Source organism: Sebastes umbrosus, chromosome 21 (assembly GCF_015220745.1).
Source record: "Sebastes umbrosus isolate fSebUmb1 chromosome 21, fSebUmb1.pri, whole genome shotgun sequence".
NCBI classification, from domain to species: domain Eukaryota; kingdom Metazoa; phylum Chordata; class Actinopteri; order Perciformes; family Sebastidae; genus Sebastes; species Sebastes umbrosus.
In genome coordinates, this window is record NC_051289.1 from 8,477,498 (window position 1) to 8,489,097 (window position 11,600).

Below are 11,600 nucleotides of genomic sequence, written 5' to 3' on the forward strand. Positions count from 1 at the left end.
GAAGGATTTGATGTGTGCTTTGTCAGAAGGACCCAGACAGAAGACAGAGGAGAGCTGTGTCTATAAATAGTCGTCTGAAACTCTGCTGAAAAATTGAGGTAGACTCATCGGGCCTGCCTCCTGAGTCGTCATGACAACATCGACATGAATGACAATACTGAGGGGATGCGTCTAAAATAGCTTCTCCACACTCGGATGCCTCCAAAATAGACAAACAGAGATGCACCTTCAGTGCAGCAGTGAAAAGAGTGGCCATTTTCATCAGCATACAGGGAAATGCACCATCTGTGTGTGTGTGGATGGACTTATAAGAGTCTAATGGTATTCACAGGAAGAGGGATTGAGCTGAGGTCATTGTGAAGGTCCTCAAAATGCTGCATGATGGGAGAACGGGCCAGATGTTTGTGCACTGTCAGCACCAATCTATAAATGCTGCAGATTTAATGGACACCCATGATTCAATTTGCACTGACTTAATTAGTTCTGAGTCTTGTAATTTGTATTTAAACGGACGTTTCATGAATGTAATCAGATAGCTTAATATATGACGAACATGAAGAGAGAAAAATCTTGTTTGAAAGGAACTTTAATTATGAAAAAACAAATAATTTACTTCCTGTGGATGAGCTACACGCAGCATCATTTCTCTCTATTTCTATTGTTGCCTACTAAAAGCACTAAATTGTTAATACCCCTCTTGTAATTTGTATTTAAACGGACGTTTCATGAATGTAATCAGATAGCTTAATATATGACGAACATGAAGAGAGAAAAATTTATTTTGAAAAATGTAACTTTTATTATGAAAATAATGAATAATTTCCTTCCTTTGGCTGAGCTATACGCAGCATAATTTCTCTTTTAGAAGTCTTAATTGTCTATAAAAAGACACTACATTTTGAATAACTCTCTTGTAATTTGTATTTAAACAGATGTTTCATGAGTGTAAACAGATGATGTGCAGTAGCTTAATATATGACGAACATGAAGAGAGACAAATCTTGTTTTAAAGGAACTTTAATTATGAAAAAAAATTATTTACTTCCTGTGAATGAGCTACACGCAGCATCATTTCTCTTACAAGCAGCAGCAGAAGTCTTAATTGTTGCCTACTAAGACACTAAATTGTTAATATCTTTCGTAATTTGTATTTAAACAGACGTTTCATGAGTGTTATCAAATGATGTGCAGAAGCTAAATATATGAAGAACATGAAGAGAGAAACATTTATTTTGAAAATTTAACTTTTATTATGAAAATAATGAATAATTTCCTTCCTGTGGATGAGCTACACACAGCATCACTTCTCTCCTACAAGTCTTAATTGTTGCATCCACCGCTACTAAAAGACACTAAATTGTTAATACCTCTCATGACCTCTTTCTGCACGCTACTTCCTGATCTCCGAGATCCAGCGAATCCACTGTCACCATGGCAGCTGTGTCGTCACTGTTGTTATGGCGATGCAAGCACTGCTGCATTTGCCAATACTCATTCAGCCTCCATCCCCACGTGCCTCCCTCCCTCTCCTCTCCTTCCCCTGCTCTCCCCTCTCTCCTGCCCTCGGTGTTTATAAAGCTTATCCCTATATGGCCCGCAGTTTCAGAGAGCAGCTGTTAAGAGGCAGATGCTGTAAACAGCATGGCGAGCGTCTTTGTCAACACTGCCCCGTCAAAGCACACACAGTGTTGTAATATAAACACTATTGTTCCCGTCTGCAGGCCTGTGTGAGAGCTGATGGTTGGTGCTGTAAAGAGAAAACATGCCCTACGGTCAGGTTTTCAGGAACTTGGCAATAAAGAAGCCGATGGTGTCCCCGTCGGCTCTGCAGGGGAGGGGGGCCGCCGTTCCCGTCTGGTCCCAGCTCAGCTCGGGACTGAACCTCTGGAGGAGACGCAGCTGCTCAGGTGACAGGCCGGCTCCCAGCATGCCCTCTGCGCCGACGTGAGGCTCCTGGAAACAAGAGCGTGATTTGGTGAGTTTTCCTAACATGTCTCTCCACATTTGTGAGTCTCTCTACTAGGGCTGCAACGATTTTCTTTATTGTCTTGATTAATCGATTAGTTGTTTGGTCTATAAAATCAAAAAAATGGTGAATAATGTTGATCAGCATTTCCCAAAGCCCACGATGACGCCCTCAAATGTCTTGTTTTGTCCAAAGACATTCAGTTTAGTGTCATAGAGGAGTAAAGAAACCATAAAATATTCACATTTAAGAAGCTGGAATCAGAGCATTTCTTCCTTTAAAAAAAATACTCAAACCGATTAATCAATTATCAAAATAGTTTGCGATTAATTTATAAGTTGACAACTAATCGATAAGTGTTTTTACCTGAGGCTGAAGCGTGAGGCAGGGGAAGGTGTGGAGGGCCCAGGCTACCTGCTCCTCGTTCTCTGCTAGAGTCACTGTGCAGGTGCTGTACACAAGAGCGCCGCCTTTCTTCAACAACCGCACCGCCTGCAATACATAAAGACCTTTTATTGAATGTGATCGTAGTGATGAACATACAGAGAAATGTCACCTGAAATCTGCTCCCCACGGCTTTCTGGAGTTTCATAGTGACTTTCAGCTCATTGTTTTGGTTTTCTGGCCCACAAAATTACTGTTTTTGGTTCACTCTCACTGCTCTAGCTCAAGTTCAAACAGCTGGTGAACATAGTGGAGCATTTAGCAACTAAAGAGACAAATATTTCCCTTCAGGAGTTGGTAGAGATGAAAAAACAGAGCTAAAAGAGAGTAAATATTGGACTTATATTCATCAGGTGGCCAGACACACGACTCCAAATGAATAATAATGTAGCTCTGTAACTTCTAGATTTGTAAATAAGCAACTGTTTAGCAAATCTTATCAACTTAAAGGGTCAATGTTGTGTTTCTGCTGCCAACAAGTGGCCAAAAAACAAACAGTTATTGCAGGTTTAACTGTATACCCAACAGGTTCTCATCCCAACTCGTCACATATCACCCCTTGGTGTCACTTTATTTTCGGCATCAAAACCACTATAGTTAGGTTTAGGAAAGAACTACATGGTTTGGCTTAAAACTACGTTTCTACAGTGAAAATGAACGTTGTGAACACGGGACATCAACGAACAAACAGCTGATTGTAACGTGACGCACAGGACACAAACAGCGGCCTCCTGAATGAAAGCCTTGTGTTTGTTGCACCCATCCACCTCTCCCCTCTCGTCCGCCCGATGTGTGTCTTTTCGCTCTTTAAACTACGTCACCACAGGACTTTCCCTGAGCGTTTACTGTTGCCGCAGATGGATTTACATTGTAGTTAATGGAACGCCCGGTGCATCTACCGAACACCGGCAGCCGTGACAAAGCGTCGGTATTTAACGCCGTGGGAATGAGAAAGGGCTGGTATACCGGCACTGCCACAAAAATGAGTCTTTGATGAGTCTAGATGCTGAATAAACTTTGAGGAAATGCGTGTGAGCCCTGATGGAGCACTATACGTCACTGGGATAAATTATGTCCTCTGCACTGGACTCTAATCTCCCTCTTGTAATCTGTTAGCTATACTTAAATCCACTCTAAAACAGATTTGATTTAGTCTACATTCATGTATATTTGTATAAAAAGTAAAGGAAAATTAGTGCGACTATTGCTTAAGGTAGAAGTAGAAATACTTCCTGGAGCTGCTTTTCTTACTCTTAAAAAAATCACAATACATGAAGTTTTTTCCAAAAGCTGAAAGCTGTATCAATTCAGTGTTAAATCATAGAAAACATTCCAGTGTCTACATCAAAAGTGTCAGTATCACAGCTTTGAGCAGAGGAAAATCTTCCCTAAATATCATTGAGGTGTATTTTTCCTTTAAGATGTGAATTCAAGCTGCATAATCAGACAGCGGTGTAATATATAGACACCCGATGCTGCCATCTACTGGTCAAAACGAGCTACTATCAATGTGATAAAGTGCTTCTATAAAGTCTGTGTGTGGTAAAACCTACAGCGTGGAATAACTTGCGCTGCAGTGGCTGGTAGGAGCAGATCTCCTTGAGGCTCCAGGTACAGGACATGCTGGGTCTTTGTCCGAGTCCGCTACAGGGGGCGTCCAGGAGAACCCGGTCAAAACTCTCAGGAGGGAACGGAGGTCCTGGAACACATTCAGAAATACACTGAGTCCTAGCATAATATATATATAAATATATGTTAATGTGTCCCTGCTGTCACTGTGTACCTTCAGCCTCCTGTGCCGGGTCGCTGCTCACAGCTTGAGTGCTGTTAAAACAATAAACTTTGATTGACTGTAAATGCAACATCTGGGCGTTTTGACGAATTCGATCGATCTTATTTCGGATCCTGTCCAGGGCCACGACCTCACCCTGAAAGAGACAGAAAAAATAATAATAATAATAATTAAAAAATACTTCATTACAAATAAAAGTCCTTCATTCAAATATTATCTTACTTAAGTAAAAGTACAGTATAAACTAAATGTACTTAAAGTAATAGTATAAAAACTTTATTTATATTTAATCTCCCAAAACCTCAATTGAGTCCTAAAAGCCTTGTTTTGCAGTGCAGAAAATAATTTTTCAACCTGTTTATAATTTGAATTATTTAAGAAATGTTCTATAAATGAGGCAGGTTGCAGCGTTTGAATTATGAAAATGTTTATTTAAGAAAGTCCTTTACACAATCATTGAGGACAGGTGCGTCACATTTTAGAAGCCGATCATATGGTTTAAATAATATGCAATTTGTGAATATAGCAGTCAGATAAATGTAGGTTAGTAAAAGTATAAAGTAGCAGAAAATGGAAACGCTCAAGTAAAGTACAAGTACCTAAAAGACTGTACTTCAATACAGGACTTGAGTAAATGTAGGTATTTAATTTCCAACACTGGTTATACCTTCAGTTTAATAAAATATATAATGTGTCCTCATTAAATCTAATAATGTGTTCACTTGAGTGATGACACAGAAATCTTAATTATAAGTTTCACAAAGGTTGTGTTTATTTCAGGACTCTTCTACTGGATTCAATTACATTTTACAGTTATTCTATTTTTCCATTACACTTTTTACACTAAACTAAAATACAGGCCTGTAACTAGCTAATTGTATTACTAATTTTATTTTATTATACTCAATGTGTCTTCCTCTTGGAGGACACAGAAACAACCAAAGTCGATTCAGGAGTGCGTCAGGAGCAATAATTTTCTAGATCAGTGGTTCCAAACCTTTTTTGGCTCGTGTTCATCTAAATGTCCTTCATGTCTGACCTTTCATCACAAGTTTAATAAGTCTGTGAGCAGTTCAACCTTTCTTACATAGTTTCATTTGAACAACTTATTTAGAAGCCTGAAGGGTAAAACTATCCAATACTTCATTATTAGAGAAGAGTCAGGAGAAAAGTGTAGAAGGAAATATGTTTTGGATTCTCTACAATCCCATTTATCATCTTATTACCCCTTCAGGGGGGTCCCAACCCCTATTTTATTTTAGATCACGCTTTATATTAGATGTGTATTTTATAGACTGGATTCTCAGATTGAATCCCTGACTATTAACTCTGTTCCCTCGGGCAGCTAACATCTGCAGCGGACTGTTCATCTTGTACCTGATCCTTCATGAGTGCAGCGATGTGGCAGGTCTTCCCTCCGGGTGCAGCACACATATCCAGGATCCGTTCTCCAGGGCGAGGCCCGAGAACGTGTCCCACTACTACGGAGGGAAGGTTCTGCACAACGTGAAAAAACAACACGTGAGATATCATTTATTTAATGACACGGTTGGGACATAATTACTATATTATACTGTACATTGTAATAGTATAAATACCTGTAGGAATACCAGGTTGGGTAGGACGCCATCGAAGGAAGGACTCTGGTAAAGAGGCTCTACCATCCGAACACCTATTCCCCTAAAATAAAAGACGATAGTGACTGAATATGTTTTCCTTTTTGAGTTTTAAACCACACAATCACCATGATGGTTTGATCCAGAGGAAGACTGGAGTGTCGTCTATACTCAGCACTTTTTAACTTTTGGACCTTGACGAATAGGGCTGCAGAATTAATTGAAGTTTAATGCAGAGATGTGCAAATCCCTGCAAAAATTACACCAAATATCATTTAAATATGTTTCAGATCATCACCTATAATATCGCAAATTATATCGCAATTGCAATATCAGTCAAAATAATTGCAATTGGATATTATTTTCCAAAATCTTGCAGCCCTGTTGACGAAGAAGTGTGCCTCGACTTTTGTCATTTGCAGGGTCATATATTTATATTAAAGAAAGTCTACTTACTTTGCAGGTTTATCTGTGCAGAAGATGCTGGAGCGATCTAATTGAGTGACTCCGTTTCCCACAAACACTTTCTTTCCCTGGAAGCTCGTAGCTCCTCTGGTGCACCGACCATCCAGGTCAGAGACGACAGACACCACATCTCCTGCCTTCATGTCTGAGAGCAAAGAAACAAGGGTTGATTTTAGTTAACCACAATCAACAAATTCAAATGATGTTGATTATAACTAAAAATTTGTCTTTTAGTCTTACTTACATTTGGGGCTGGCGACGATCCCCGGGACGAAGACATGAGCACCTCTCAGTACGGCGCTGCCACACTGAGCACCAACCAACACCTCTGAGCTGAGCTGCTTCACAGGTCTGAGAACACGAGAGGACAGGAAGTCACACACACCTTAGCATGCATGGACAATTAATTTACCCTTTCCTTTGATTGTTTGTCGACAAGTGTATCAAAAAATTTAAATAAAGGAGGGAAGTTATATGCAAAAATACCACCTTGTACCCCCAAAACAGAACAGAGCAGGAGATCTCTACTGTGTTCTTACTGTATTTTATTTTTATCTCTTTGGATCAAAACACACACACCTAAAAATGTTTTTCCTGTCATCATTCTATGAAATTCCATGTGGGTTTTGTCTCAGGAAACACTCGCCCAGCAGTCGGACTGATACTGCAATTTAAAGCTAAGTGTGTACTCCGTAGAGCAGATTCAGATTCGTCTGACGCCGTTCCAGCATTCCTCACATACCTCGGGCCATCAACGGGAAGGAGCAGCACATCTGGAATACGCGGGTGAGGGAGAATCTGAACGGAGACCTCCTCTGCTGATGAGCTGCACATCTGCTGCTTCAATGACAACAATAACACGCTGAATGATTAGGACTCGACTGACCGCCGCTGTGGCTACTTTCCCTGCTCCCTCTTTCATCCTCACCTTTTTCAGCTCTTCTCCTAACTTGTGTCTGATCTCTTCCAGGGGAGCGAGATGAGTGCTGACCCGGACACAAGTGTAGGAAGGAGGGTGAGAGAGGCATGTGAGCAGCTTCTGGAAACGACGTTCTGCCTCCTGATGGCCGACTGCAGCTAAAACCTGAACACCAAACAAGATGACGTTAAAATTATGATATTAAACAATTAGAAAACCATCAAAAACTTGATTGATTTCAAGTTTAGGCCTTTAAAATTTAGTATACACCCCCTAAAACAGTCATCTTACAGTATATTAAAGTGAAGATAACAATACTGCCACCTGAACTAACATCATTCTGATCACCATATTAACCCTCTGAGACCCACAATAGACCTGTTTTAGTCTTTTTTTAGGGGGGTACAGGAGGTCTTTAGGAGGAGATAGCAGGTCAACAGTAGATGTCACAAAGAAGTGGTGTACATCATCTGAAAGCTGAGAACCTGAAGATTAATTTGAGATGCAGTTCAGCACTGTGTGTCAAATCGTTCTAGTCATTAATCAGAAATAAACATTAATTAATTAATTAAAATAAATTGTAAAAGTGTTTTATAACATTATGATAGAAGTATATGATGGTCATCCCCATGCTCTATTATGTCTCATAAGTTGTTGCAGCATTTTTTGGGGTTGATACCATTTGTTACACAGATTTGGTGCTAAATTTTAAAAATTTTTACCACTCAAGAATTGAGCAAAAATGATCAATAATCCCTCCAAAATACCACATTAAGACACCAAAACCTTGAGGAACACCATAGGAAAAAGCCATGCTGTGATTTGGTTTCAAAAACTTTTGACATTTGGAGATTTCTGCAGGAATTGCATTTTTTCGGCGATTGGATGGCGAGCACTTCTGTTCTGGAAATTGCTCAGCGACATGAGCTTTTTAGGGCTGATCCTGGTTATTTCTCACAGTCATGTTTAGGGGAAAAAAGAAAATAATAACACGCTATAAAAGAGCATTGAGACAATTGTGTGGGAAGATAAAACTTGCAGAACATGATCTCAACATTTTGGTGGAGCGCCAAACGTTTCTTAGGGAGGGCTTTTACAGGAGACATTTTGTAGTCATGACATCAGTTTATCTAAAATCTAAGGTTCCCGCATCCTCGTGTTATCTTTTCCAATGAAAGAGAGGAAGACATCTCCTGTTTTATGAGGTGTATTTATGATTCTCCAGAAGAGAGAGAATAAATTCCTACCTCCTTGTTTAAGAAGACACTCTTGAGATAATCAGTGACTTCAGGCTTCAGAGAAATCCTTGGAAAAACAGACATTTCTTCAATCTGTACAGAGAAAAAGTATCCGATCAATAACAGAAAAACAAATTAATCATGATTGATGAACTATAGCAGGAGAATGTAGAAAGATGTGGTTTCAGTTTGGAGCCTCTGGTGTTGATTAGAAGAAAATCCATCAGTGGTTAAAACTGGCTTACAGACTGGCGGATAATCAAAGAAGAAAGATACTTCTTTGTAGTGGTTTATTCCTGCAGTACAGAGGCTGATATACTATTATATAATAGGGTAATAATAATAATAATAATAATAATAATAATAATAATAATAATAACAATAACAATAACAATACTTTCATGTTTCATCTGGTGCTTGTCATTGAGTTTTATGGTTATTTTATTGTATTATTGCTTGTAAATTGTTGGCTTTTTGCAGGCTGTATTTTATTGAAGAGTTTTGTGTATTTTTCTGTGTATTTGCAAATTATTTTAGGCTATAAAAGCTGTGGTATGTGGCACTGGTTCATGCTTGTCCCTATAAAAATAAACATTAAATAAATCAATTTCATTTCATTTCAAAATTTATTTAGAACATGTAAAATACAAAAAAAAATAAAATAAAAAATAAAGAAAAAGAATGATCATACCAACAAGTGGACAGTCATAAACAAGTACATACAATGAAAAGCATAAGACAAATAAATTGTCAACACTTGATGCATTGATTTACATATTAGAAAAGGAGTGAGAAGAAGTATAAACTTATTTAATCCCACCCCTTCTCCATAACTCAATTATTAATTATTAACCATCTTCCTTATTGAGCCATACATATACTCTAATTAAATTTTGCTAAATTTGTCTAACTATATTTATTATTATTTATAATTGTTCTAACTATAATAATTACCTATTGCCATCTGTGTCATACAGAAATATAAATGAATATCAATAATCAATAATACCAATAATGTAATAAAATACAAATAATTCAAATTAAAGATGAGTAGCAATGTAATATATGCAATTAAAAAAGAAATGCAGTAAAATCCCAGAATAAAACAATTTAAACAAAAAAATATTGTGTTTTTATGAGAGATTTTAATGAAAATAAAGAGCTTACTTATCTCCTCACCTGTTAATCCTTCTCCACAAATGAATGTACTTCTGTTATTGGCTGAATTAAAAGTAACAAATGAGAGATATTTAAATAACAGACTATATTTGCATTAAAGAAGAGAGGAAGTGCCTTTCTGCTAACATTAAATCATATCTTATGATAGACCTATCTATAATCTGAACGCTGGTAGTCAATCCTATTCAACATATAGGTGTGTTATATTCATATTTAAGGACCTGTCAGTTAAATAAATAGTGTAATAATCGATATAAAGGCTGTTTTTAATCAGCTTTAGGTACTCACGTTCTGTGCAGGCAGCATGGACAGCTGGTGTTTTGGCTCCTACTTCCGCATACGTCACTAGCTTGGTCACATGACACTAGTTGAATTCATGAATGCAGCCTGTTGATCACTGATCAATACCTGTATGATATTTACCTGTTTTATTCAGGTATAAAAGGTATATTCATAAATGCAGTATACAAACATTTAATAAATGGTTTATTACACCCTGTAATATAGTTATAAGCAGGTAGATGGACATTTGAAGTGCTTATTAATGTACAGTATTTGTCAACAATTATAACTTCTCCTATGAAGACTTTTTTTAACATATATTATTACCAGTGTTTTACTATAATGTTATTCATTATCTGTTTATACAGCAGCCTCCAATTACGGTTGGCCACAGGAGGAGTTATAGCTGTTGACAAATACATTAATAAACACTTATATCTGCTGTATTTTCCTTTACATCTATGTATGTCTAATCTGTCACCTTTTCGTACTATGCACTAATAGAAATAAATAAAATAAAATAAATTAAACATAAAAAAATGCTGCTGTTATAACAAATTTCCAGCTCTGTGCATTAACAATAAAATAAATAAATAAATAAACAAAAGTAAAATGCCCAAGAAAACATCAGAAAGTACAGTATAAATGCAATTTGTCTGCATGGTGAAAGGAAACATTAAACATTAGAAGTGCGTTTGTGTCCTATTGCACTATTAACAATTTAAAAAATAAAAATAAATAAATAAAGTGCTGACGTTATAACAAATTTCCAGTTCTGTACATTAAAAATAAATAAATAAAAGTAAAATGCCCAAGAAAACATCAAAAAGTACAGTGTAAATGCAATTTGTCTGCATGGTGACAGGAAACAGTAAACAATAAGATAATTTATTTATGTGAGAGCAGCTTTCAAATTTATTTATTTATTTTATAAGCTGTTTATTGACATACTGACACCATACAAAAACAAATTTTTCAGGGGATCAGAGAACTGACAGAAATCATAAATCAATTCATAAAAATGTTGTACAGGGTGCGTAGATTTATGGTTTTGGTAGCCTTTCTATTTTTACATTATAAGATTGAAGCCATGTATTGTTTAAATTAATTCTCAAAGATAAGAAAAAGGATGTTTTATGATCAAAAAATGTAATAATATAATATTACTACTACTTATTACATTCCTAATATTTGCATTATTATTATTTTTTGTTTTTTATTCTATTCTTTCTTTTTATTATTTTTATTTTTAATACTATTATTTATTTTCTTAATTTTATTTCAATTTTGAATGTTGAAGTTGTACTTAGTGAATTTGTCTCTAAGCTCAACTACTTAAAAAATGGGTTTATAAACTATTGTTATTACGAATTGTAAATTGCATATATGAAAACAACCTCGAAAAAAGGGAAAAAATAAAGTATAAAAATAAAAAAATATAAAACTGGACGGAAAGGAGATAGAACAGGATGATGACTGAATTGTACACTGATTTTTTTATTTTTATTATAAGTATTTTTTTGTACATATGTATACAGTATATATGTGTATATATAAATAGATTTTATTTTATTTTTGTGTTTTTAATTAAATTTTTTTACTTGTGTATATTCTTTTCACTTATTTATCTATTTTTCTGTATATAATATGTTTTTCCTGTATATATACTGGCTTATTTTATATTAATATTATGTTTGTT

At 36.3% G+C, this 11,600-nt stretch overlaps 1 protein-coding gene across 3 annotated transcripts; it reads right to left on the reverse strand.

Moving 5' to 3' along the window:
* Positions 1-1,226: 1,226 nt before the first annotated feature.
* nsun6 (NOP2/Sun RNA methyltransferase 6) lies at positions 1,227-10,155 on the reverse strand. 3 transcript variants are annotated; one of them, XM_037757556.1, is made up of 12 exons: positions 9,908-10,155; positions 8,450-8,533; positions 7,212-7,367; positions 7,026-7,123; positions 6,528-6,634; positions 6,275-6,428; positions 5,801-5,882; positions 5,580-5,699; positions 4,194-4,338; positions 3,964-4,109; positions 2,333-2,458; positions 1,227-1,953 (listed from the first exon to the last, which is right to left on the reverse strand). In XM_037757556.1, exons 1-12 carry the CDS (start codon positions 9,923-9,925, stop codon positions 1,774-1,776), a joined length of 1,416 nt encoding a protein of 471 aa, XP_037613484.1. In that variant the 5' UTR covers positions 9,926-10,155; the 3' UTR covers positions 1,227-1,773. The 3 variants fall into 3 exon arrangements, with proteins under 3 accessions (XP_037613484.1, XP_037613485.1, XP_037613486.1); XM_037757557.1 differs by having other exon boundaries at positions 7,026-7,120; positions 9,908-10,150; XM_037757558.1 differs by lacking the exon at positions 9,908-10,155 and adding an exon at positions 9,620-9,878.
* Positions 10,156-11,600: the final 1,445 nt, after the last annotated feature.

What these genes read in the sequence shown, in the direction of transcription:
- nsun6 (XM_037757556.1), bottom strand. An exon ending in GATCGTCGCCAGCCCCAAAT is followed by an intron (nt 6,429 to 6,527) that starts GTAAGTAAGACT and finishes CTTTGCTCTCAG; the next exon opens with ACATGAAGGCAGGAGATGTG. An exon ending in TGCACAGATAAACCTGCAAA is followed by an intron (nt 5,883 to 6,274) that starts GTAAGTAGACTT and finishes CTTTTATTTTAG; the next exon opens with GGGAATAGGTGTTCGGATGG.